Raw genomic sequence first — 10768 nt, 5'->3', positions numbered from 1 at the left:
TGCTGTGAATTATGAAAACAACGATAGTTTACGTTTTACCTACCTAATATAATATGTTGTCACAACTACATATACATGGACATAAATCATGAAATGTATTAGGTTCAAAATTGACATATTTATGCTTTTCTAGACAGAAGTTGGCCCTGAAAGCATTCACTCACACATCAGAGTACGATCTCGCGATTTCGGACTACTTCCGTAAGCAGTACTCCGCGGGAGAAGCCCAGCTGACTCTGAGATACGGTCAGTACCTTACTTTTAATACTTTAATACGAGGTATATTGCCTAAATGATCCTTGTCACGGGTCAAAATACGCTGGCCTTGCGTAACTTAGGTAAGTTGCGTCAAAATTGCAGAGTAATGGCATTCTTTTAGGCATTGGTCTGAAATTTGGTACTTAGTAACAAGACTAAAGCACAGAATAAATAATAGTACTACGTAACTAAAGGTTAATCATTTAATTTGAGAAGACTACTGATCATCCCCAGGCGAGAGCAATGTGGGCTTCAAACCACTGAACCGCTTTGCCGGTGTGGGCAGATTTAGATTTCAAATTAAATCTGCCAGTAACATGTAAAAGTAAAACAAAGGTTTGCATATCCTCCACGATCCTCTGCTGAAATTCTTGAACTTCCAAAGTGCTCATATTCCCATTTCAAACCAAATTCTTTACGGGCTGACGCCGACAACGCGTTTCCTTAGCTTCAATTGTGGCTAATTTACCATGTTTTTGTGTAAGCATTCTTACTATGATCGTAACAAGGTTGAATTTTGAGGACAAGGTTTGAAAGCAAGGACTAGTTGATATGATTACGTGTATGAACCCGACATTGTGTAATCGTCACTCGCTACAATAACAATGTTATCTAATAATATGGTCCATTGACTGTAAAATTATGTTAAAAATAACCATTTAATAGGTTACTTAGCTTGCTTATCTATTAGTTATCCTCCTCTTATCTTGAGTGCAGAGCAGTGTAAAAGGCTAGAAGGCTAGAAAATTAATGCCAATTGAAGGCCAATCAACTGACATTGGCCCAAGCCTTAAGGCCGCCATTAAGGGGAATAATAATAATATATTTGTTAAAGGTCTCCTATCAATTCCTCCCCCAAAATCAAAATTATACTACCCGAACAGTCTCCTCATCTGTGTCTCTAACATGGACATTGGCAAAATACATCTTGCTAAAAAAAATACATAAAAATAGTTTAGAAAATAAGAGGATTTTATTGTACAAGTCAAGTCAAGTCAAAGGCACTTATGAATGTCAAAAAAAAACTACCATTGGTTCGGAAAAACCTCTGTTGAGAAGAATCCGGCAAGAAACTCAACGAGGCATATTTTTTTGAACAGATTTACAATATTATTAAATGATATCTATACATCACAAGTATTTTACACAACTTTATTTTTAACACAGTAGGTTCGCTTTTTGAAGGGATCGCTAATGCGGATCGGAATTATTTCCAAATATCCCTGTCCATGATTCAATCATTAACTTTATAATACGCATAAATATCTATACAGCTATAGCATCAAACATACATCGACCTTATGGTTAGTGGCATAAAAGTTTATATATATTTATGCCCATGACTGTACTGGTTATTAGGTATATTGAATTGAAATTAATAACATTAGTACAGATTGGTATATTTTTTTGGCAATATGGCAGTTACCATTAAAAAAAGCATTTTTAATACAGGCTTTTTTGCTGAATGCACTTTTTGTTAAATGTACTTGCATTGTCATCTCAGCTACATTTCCGTACCAAATTGCAAGTTGGTGTCCTGCGGAGACGATCCTGCCCGGACTACCAGGATACATAAGTAGATATGCCAAATTGCTATTACTCAAAAATATGGCATCTATATTTGCAGGCATGAACCCCCATCAGAAACCAGCCCAGGTCTTCACGACGCGCGACCGCCTGCCCCTAACGACTTTGAACGGCTCCCCTGGGTTCATTAACCTCTGTGACGCATTGAACGCATGGCAGCTGGTCCGAGAATTGAAGCAAGCACTCAACGTGCCCGCGGCGACCAGCTTCAAGCACGTGTCTCCCGCTGGCGCAGCCATAGGCTTACCTCTTACTGAGGAAGAGGTAAGTAACTAAGCTGTCTGTAACAACTTGGAATAGATTCTCAGCCTTGACTTGAAAACTAAATGTGCGAGCATACTATTAAAACGCCACGCCACGCCATCCGACGCGTGTCAGTACTAATACTAATCACATAATATTTATAATGGTCAATTGCAGATATAAACATGTGTTGGACGACGTGGCGTGGCGTCGCGGGTTAATAGTATGTCAACACCTTTATGTCTTTATTTTCGGGATAAAACGGTAAAACACCGGGCTTCAGCATTTCTGGTCTGGTTTTTTTTTTCAATCTGTTCGGGTTACAGTAATACAAAATCAAAATGTCATTTATTTGGTAACCACAGCTTTGTAGATGTCATATTGTTTAAGTTATTGGTGTCACCGTGTCACCATGTTTTGCCGGTTGTCGTACAAATAGCTTGCAATATAACATGCAGCATGCTTGCTTTTGCATGCGGGTAGTTCGAAGGACGCGCGCTGCTGGGCAGACTTGACACCGCACACTTCAGTACTCGTGACCTGATGACTGTAATGTGGTCGAAACGTCGAGGTAAATATTACTCGTGTGTATTAGCGTGATAAGTCCCGTTTGTGGTATTTTGACTATGCAGCATGCTAATTTACATAGAAAACAGTATTCTTAAGGATTATTTTTTGTAACGCAGGCCTCAGTGTGTATGGTGCTAGATCTGCTCCCCAAACTGACTCCGCTGGCATGCGCGTACGCCCGCGCGCGCGGCGCCGACCGCATGAGTTCCTTCGGCGACTTCGTGGCCCTCTCCGACGAGTGCGACGAAATCACTGCCCGGATCATATCCAGAGAGGTAAGAGACCTGAAGCAATATTGGTACTCTGAATCACGATCCACGATTCTTTCTTTGAAATAACATAGTATAAAGTTAGAAATAGATCAAGGCCCTGTCCCAGGAGGTTTTTTATTATGAGAGGGAGGAAAACGAGCATGCGGTTCATCTGATGGGAAATGATCACTACCGAATCATGATAAGGGGGGGGGGGGGGGGTCTAAGGCCCACGCTTGAAAAATGTTGAGAAACGCCGCATTAGACAATGTTCCGAATAAGACGGAAGCTATTGCCGTCTCTCTCTCTAACGTGAAAATGTTAATGAAATACAAAAAAATATTAAAAGTAATAAAACCAGTGGTAATCTGTCTGCATGTGTAATTTGGAACCTACCCTGCATAAGTCCACTTCAGACAATGTGAACTCTGTTCAGAGAATCGTGTTATCTATTTATTTATTTTTTGATAGATATTTTGTAAAATACGGCAGCCAATGCAAGTTCCTGGGTCATTGGGGTCACACAAAAACGTTCTTTAAAGACCATTTAGTTACATTTGAACCTAATAAAAAGGTGTAATTAAACTATTTTCGACAGGTATCTGATGGCGTTGTGGCTCCAGGATACAGCAAGGAGGCGTTAGAACTGCTGAAGAAGAAGAAAGGAGGAGCGTATTGTGTGTTGCAGGTGAGACCGACGTCTGGAAGGATTATTTTGTTTGGTTACATACGTATTTTGTAGCCAACGGATGTAGGTAGTAATCCTTTCCCATCGTATTTTCTGGGAAACGTCCATATTTGTCATGCTACTTCAGCCAGCCCCAGTACGACAACACAGCGTAGGGGAAGGCCGCATCGAGAGTTTAATAAATAATCTATATAGAGTGGTTAACACCTCGGTTAATATTTAATATTTTTATTCGATTTTTGTTTACAAGTACATTTTCGATATAATTTGATCATGGGATTATAACATCTGAGTGTGATATCACACTCGTGGTTTAACATTTTGTCACTAATAAATAAAGTACCCTATTTATTGAATACCTACAAATGTCCCTTATCAATACCTACAATAATTCATAGTCACGTGGACGTTCCTAGGCAACTGTACTTTTCCGGGATGAGATATATACAAGGTGTTAATTAAATAACTGAAAACCTCAGACACCCCAAAAGTATTTTTTGTTTATTTTAAGCATGTTATAATATCTTCTTTATTTTAAAAGATATTGGTGTGTTTTGCTAAGTCAGTAGTACTGATTAATTTCTAACTCTACATTGATTTATATATGGATGTGTCCGTTTTGTTACACATTTTTCTTAATAATTTTCGTAACAAAACGAACACATACATACAATATTTTGGGGACTCATCTAGAGACCCTGTTTTTCCAGCTCGGAATCATGGACTCTATCTTCAACATTTTGTTGAAATCGGAAAGATAAACTCAGGGTACATCGGTAGATAGAACACCTTGTAGGTATAACTTTGCTAACAATGAGAATTTTTATTACCAGTTCAATTTAGTTTCATAGTCATACAAAGTTTATTATTAAAATTCAGATGGATCCAACCTACGAGCCAGCAGAAATAGAGCAGAAGATGATCTTCGGTCTCACTCTAGAACAAAAAAGGAATGACGCCAAGATAACAGCTGACCTGTTTAAAAACATAGTGACACAAAACAAGACTCTTCCCGACAATGCTATCAGGGATCTGATCGTGGCTACCATCGCGCTCAAGTATACGCAAAGTAACTCTGTGTGCTATGCGAGAGATGGTCAGGTGAGTTTAATATTAATAATATTTATAGGTAAAATAAAAACATGAAGATGACCTGTTGTATGTAGTAATAACATGTTCGTATAGGTAAGTCGACGTTCCGTATTCAAAAAATGACTTAAATCCCATGTCAATTTTGTGCACTACTACAAACAACAGGTCATCTTAATAAGTTTTTTACATATACCACACTTTTATCATATTTTAATTAATCCCTTTGCAATGTTTCTCCTTTTTAAGCTGATGGTCCTAGTACCCAACACTTAGTTAAAAAAATCTCAAATGGAAATAAAACTGAATTATGTGGCCAGTATGGGTCATTGCAAACCGCGTTTCTTAAACGCGCCATCGACGCGCGCCTGTATCGATACAGCCGCTATATGCACGCAAGTTGTACTAGTATAGCTGCTCTATGGAAAGAAAAACGCGCTGTCAGCCAGCACATTTTACTGGTCATTATACCGCCTGTAGAGAGACACCGCTCGTTGTATATCGACCGAGCTATCGACCAATGAAACTGAGCCTTAGTGATATTTCGGAATTTCAATTGCAATCAAACTATTTGAATAACAATCAAACGGAATTTCAAAACTGCTGGATCTCAACCAGACTAGACCAGCACAACCAGAAGTAGGCACGGTCTTCACCCTTGTGTTGTCAGCATCACGAAAATTCGCGCAAAGCGTTTTCGCTCGTCCTTTATTATCCGGACACCTAAAGAGTGGAATGCTCTGCCAGTTTCTATGTTCTCTGATAGAATATCTAGAATAGAATACATATACGTATAATAAATTTATTCTAATATTTTTATGCTTTCCCGCCTTTTTTTATTACAAAAAACTGCAGGTATATTTTTCCACCGAAAACACAAGCTGTTTCAGACCCAATAAAAAAAGGCCGGAGTTCCAACAAAACAACTGATACCACAATTTGAGTTGGGTGTATACGACTTGTGTACCTTGTACCAACTTGAGATTCAACAATAATAGTATTTGTACGCGACATTATTGTCGAGCTAGAGAGCCAGCAATCTTTTTTAACTTTTTAATTTTTCGCTGACCATAAACTATGCACCCTTCTGATATGTAAAGAATAATGTCAACTTTTACGGATATTTTTGGGAAAACTGTAATGTTAAACAGGTAGTGGGCATCGGCGCCGGGCAGCAGTCGCGCATCCACTGCACGCGGCTGGCGGGCGGCAAGGCGGCGCTGTGGTGGGCGCGCCGGCACCCGCGCGTGCTCGGCCTCCGCTTCCGCGCCGGCGTGACCCGCGCCGTGCAGTCCAACGCCGTCGACAACTGCGTCAACGGGACCGTCGGTCAGTACAGAGAAAGAAAGAAAGAAAGAGAGATTTATTTTGGTTCCATAAGCACCACCACCTCATAGTAATAAGACTAAAACTAGCACTAAAACTAAGTTTATTGGTGACACGACAGGAAACAAAAAAGGGCCTCCACTCAGCATGTGTTGCCACACATGCATGTTGTGTTATGTATAATAACTCTGGTTTTCTGTGGAGCCCAAACATTAAATATGTATGCATGAACCAGTTCCTTTGCTCTAGTCTAGTTGAAGCTAGTATTGTAGACGTCCGTTGTTTTCACCGGACAACGGACCGTATTTTGCGGTGTTGTATTGGCTTCGTCGCCGCACAAATGTCCGGTGCATGTACACACATTCATTGTAAGCCATACAACACCGCAAGTCCGGCAAATAAACGGTCCATTTTCCGGTGAAAACAACGGACGTCTACAAGCGGCCTACTAAGTTTGGGCTTGTTAGAATTATCATCATTACATCAGCCATAGGACGTCCATTGTTGGACATTAGCCTCCCCCATAGACCTCAAGTTGCTTCGGTTGGAAGCGGCCTGCGTCCACGTCCTAGACCAATTGGTGTAAATTATTATGTATTATACAGGCACGGACATGCCGCTTGAACAATGGAACGCGCTGTTCGAGGGCAAGGCGCCGGCGCCACTCACAGAGCAAGAGCGCGACGAGTGGCTGCAGAAACTGGACAAAGTCGCCCTAGCGTCGGACGCCTTCTTCCCATTCCGGGACAATATTGACCGGGCTGTGCAGGTTATACTTATTTAGAAATAGAAATATACTGAGCGGCAAAAAATCTGGCCCTCAAATGTATGCAGTAATAGGCTACGAATGTAAGAGGTAATTTTGTATTTGTGCTGCTGAGTATATTTTAGAAATAGAAACATTTATTAGCAAATCGCATAGCCAATTAGGGCCCGAGCCCTCTCATTCTGAGAGGAGGCCTGTGCCCAGCAGTGGGGCGCGTATAGGGTGGGATGATAAACAATTTAGGGAAAAAAAGTTAAAATTAATAAAAATTAAAGACTCTTAATTTAATGTTGCATATTTTGACAGTTTTGATGCATATTCCCAGCGTTTAACATGCATATTTGCATGCATATATGAAGCTTTTTATGTTGCATATAATCCGGTCCCTACTAATTACTACTACGAAACGCTAGCCTTAGGCTAGTAACCTATAATAAAATAAACCATAAGTTGGTCCTAGGCCGTATTGTCTAACCCCAGTGCACTCACGATTGCATTCACCATCTCTTTCGACCCTCATCCTATACCGTGTCACAGTATGAAATGGTGAAAACGATTGTGTTCAGAGTGCGTTAGACAAGCCTCTTATCTCCTTTCCAGTATCGCCCTGTATACTGAGCGGCCCTGTATCTGGCCTTACAAAAATATTTAAATCTGTTTTTGTTTGACAGTGCGGCGTAGAATACATCGGCAGTCCGTCGGGCTCCAACAACGACGAGGAAGTGATAAACGCGTGCAACGAACACAAGATCACTCTGGCACATACCAACCTACGCTTGTTCCATCACTAAGCCTGCCTCCGAGCCGTCCGGATAGTCAGAGACCGTATTGGCTAAACCCTAAAGCGCCTGCGATTGAATACCGTCTCTTTACCCTCATGCTATTTCGTGCAACAAAAAGAAGCGATGAAAACTATTACAATTCCGTCGTTAATCTCAGATCACATGAAACTCAGTAGTTTCTCAGTAGTTTAAGGCCAGTGCCTTAGGATGCATTTCACGAGAATAGGAGTATAAACGTGGACAATTGCTAAATCAATCATTATTATACGCTTTTACTTTCTCCAGTGGCGGATTTAAAGTATCATACTCATTATTGTATGTATGGCGTGCTAAAAGACAGTTAAAATTACATAATTAATGTTGATTAATACATAATACGGTATTTGACAACTCCTGATTTTGCCATATCTTAATATTATTATGAAAATATAGATATACAGATAGTGTTTAGCGAAGAGAAAATTTATATCGGTTGAAAATTGGATTTATAGTGATTTTTTGAAAAATCTATATACCTGTCTCTTTCTCAAACGCTTTTCTCTATGCAGCAAGTATGGCGGTACTGGCGTGTGACGTCACATGCCAGTATGTCTTTCTCTGTCTAATCTTGAATTTCAAACCTTTATAACTCTGTTATTTGTAAAGGTAGCTTAAAAATTGTTTTTCTATTCGATAACAGGCATTGTGTAGTTTTAATTTACAAAACATATACAAAATAGTCAAATACCGTATTAATGATCAATCACATATATTGTTAATAATTATTAAGTATTGTTTGCGGAGGCGAGATGTCAATAATAACTATATCCAGCCCAGCTAAAAAACATTTACGTAAAGTGAATGGTGAAAGTCCATTATAATCATTCCAGTTTTTACGGTTTATTTTTAAAAGTTACAATTTGAAACTATTTTATGTTTTTGAAAGAGTTATTCTTAACGAATCACTGCGTTATTATATTGTGCCTTGTTAGATTTAAGGTTAAAAAATAAACATGTGATGTTTAATTATCTTTTCATTTTTCACACACTATATCGCTAGATGTCGTTAGTAGCGAACGAGAGGTCCGCTTGACGTTTGCTCGTGATTGGTTAAATAAGTAGAGCCAATCGCAAGCCAACGTCAAACGGACCTCACGGTACAGTCAGCATCAAAAGTAGCTATACACTTTCGTACTTTGTCGTTTTACAGCCACGTAAACACCATGCAAGATTGTCAATGTGTCAATGCGACGGAGTAAAAAAGTGATCCGCTACTTTTGATGCTGACTGTACTAACGCCATTTAGCGATATGTTACCTCTAAAAACCCGCATTAACCTAGTTTCCTAATGTTCGAAACTCGAAACAGAAGATTGTGTTATTTTTCTTTTTAATATGATGCTTCAAGAAAACGAAAAAAACCGACATGTTGTAAACAATAATCACCCCCACTTTGCGTCTATAGGAGGTAGGTACCTACTGTAAATTTTTTTTTAATGTACCATTTTGTCGGCATAGTTTACATATATTTATATATTCGTGCAAAATTACAGCTTTCTAGCATTGATAGTCCGTGAGCAAAGCCGCGGACGGTCTGACAGGATGTTAGACAGACAGACAGACATGGCGAAACTATAAGGGTTCCGTTTTTGGCATTTTGCCTACGAAACCCTAAAAAATGATCTACGAAACATGTCGTCACTACTTTAAAAAAAACTCGTATCTCAAAATGGATAATTTTTGTTAGTGCACTTCATGACCAATATGTCAAGGTTCAATTTTTTTTTACATATTGATTTGAGATACGAGATTTTTTCAAAGTAGTGTCAATATTTTAAACCATGTTCAGGAATTAGGACTTTATCAAGAGAATCTCTTGATAAATGTCCGCACATTTGGAGGCTTCCCGGGACCACTTCCGCCACTGACCAACCGCTCTCTTCTCAGTTCAACATACTAAGGCTTATTATAGGTACATTTGAAATTTACCACGAGCTTTGCGGTGAAGGAAAACATCGTGAGGAAACCTGCGCAAACCTGCGAAGCAATTCACTGGTGCGTGTGAAGTTCCCAATCCGCACTGGGCCCGCATGGGAACTACGGCCCAAGCCCTCTTGTTCTGAGAGGAGGCCTGTGCCCAGCAGTGGGACGTATATAGGCTGGGATGATGCAATCTAATGACTTGATATCCCCGACATATTATTATGCCTATGCATCGACAATAACGAACAAAATGGAGACATATTTGTGACTTCATACAAGCTCATTCCGCCATTATTAGAAACCGACGACAACATAGGTACCATCAGCCAAATAAGTGGTCTATCAATTTTTAACCAAGTTCCTATCAAATGAACGCATAAGTACTTAGTTTAATTTTGCAAGCTGTCATTTTTTGTTTAGTGACAGTTCATTCTAAAGCTGTAAATGCTAATACACGTGTCTGTCAACTGGAAAGTTTGACTTTAGCGGCATATTCGTTTGATAGGAAGTTCTTTAAAAATTAATAAACCACTTATTTGGCTGATGGTACCTATGTTAAGTTTGTCGTCTACTCAAAAAGCCCTTTCATCACATACCGCACATGGTACCTATTGTTTACTTAATGTGTTTTAACTATTTCGACGAAAAAACCTAAAGTTTACTGTAACAAAATAATCATTGCCAATTATTAAATTGTTTGGTCCTCATTAGATATAGAATGCGTAAGCACAAGATCTATAAACAATAAATTTTATCATAAGCCGGCCTCGGGGGTTTTTGTGACTCATGCTGTCTGGTTCTTCCCCGTCTGTGCCTGCGTCACCGATACAAATGTGCTACGACAGTAATGTTGCCAGATTATAAAAAAAGTTCTAACTTTGGTGTAAACTTTAAAGCAACCTGCGATACGGTGACCGAACACTTATGCATCGAGGCCGCGAGGGTCGTGGATATATCACTGATAAAGTGTTAAAGAAATTTATAAACTAAAAAATAATGAGCTGAACTAAAACACAAAACTTTAATTTAAGTAAAATAAAGTCGAAAAATTACTTGTTTGACACTGATACAGGATAGGTAATAGGTATGTTTATTTAAAGGAAATGATCTTAATTATGATAACCTCTTTGAAAATAGTAGCTACCCATTTCATTGAATTAAATTTTTTCACCGTATTTATTGAACGTAAACAACATAATTTTTGACTTTAATATTGTTCGTTTCATCCATTTTTTTTTGTAAAATAC

At 39.1% G+C, this 10768-nt stretch overlaps 1 protein-coding gene across 1 annotated transcript; it reads left to right on the top strand.

Moving 5' to 3' along the window:
- Window positions 1-134: 134 nt before the first annotated feature.
- On the top strand, window positions 135-7579 carry LOC141427377 (bifunctional purine biosynthesis protein ATIC-like). Its single transcript, XM_074086724.1, has 8 exons — window positions 135-246; window positions 1886-2109; window positions 2775-2933; window positions 3508-3597; window positions 4477-4698; window positions 5838-6015; window positions 6618-6781; window positions 7450-7579. Exons 2-8 carry the CDS (start codon window positions 1888-1890, stop codon window positions 7567-7569), a joined length of 1155 nt encoding a protein of 384 aa, XP_073942825.1. The 5' UTR covers window positions 135-246; window positions 1886-1887; the 3' UTR covers window positions 7570-7579.
- The last annotated feature ends 3189 nt before the right edge of the window (window positions 7580-10768 follow it).

The sequence above is a fragment of the Choristoneura fumiferana genome, chromosome 4, assembly GCF_025370935.1.
Source record: "Choristoneura fumiferana chromosome 4, NRCan_CFum_1, whole genome shotgun sequence".
Taxonomy (NCBI): Eukaryota; Metazoa; Arthropoda; class Insecta; order Lepidoptera; family Tortricidae; genus Choristoneura; species Choristoneura fumiferana.
The sequence above is the reverse complement of the archived record's forward strand: the minus strand, read 5'-3'. Positions and strand labels throughout refer to the sequence as shown.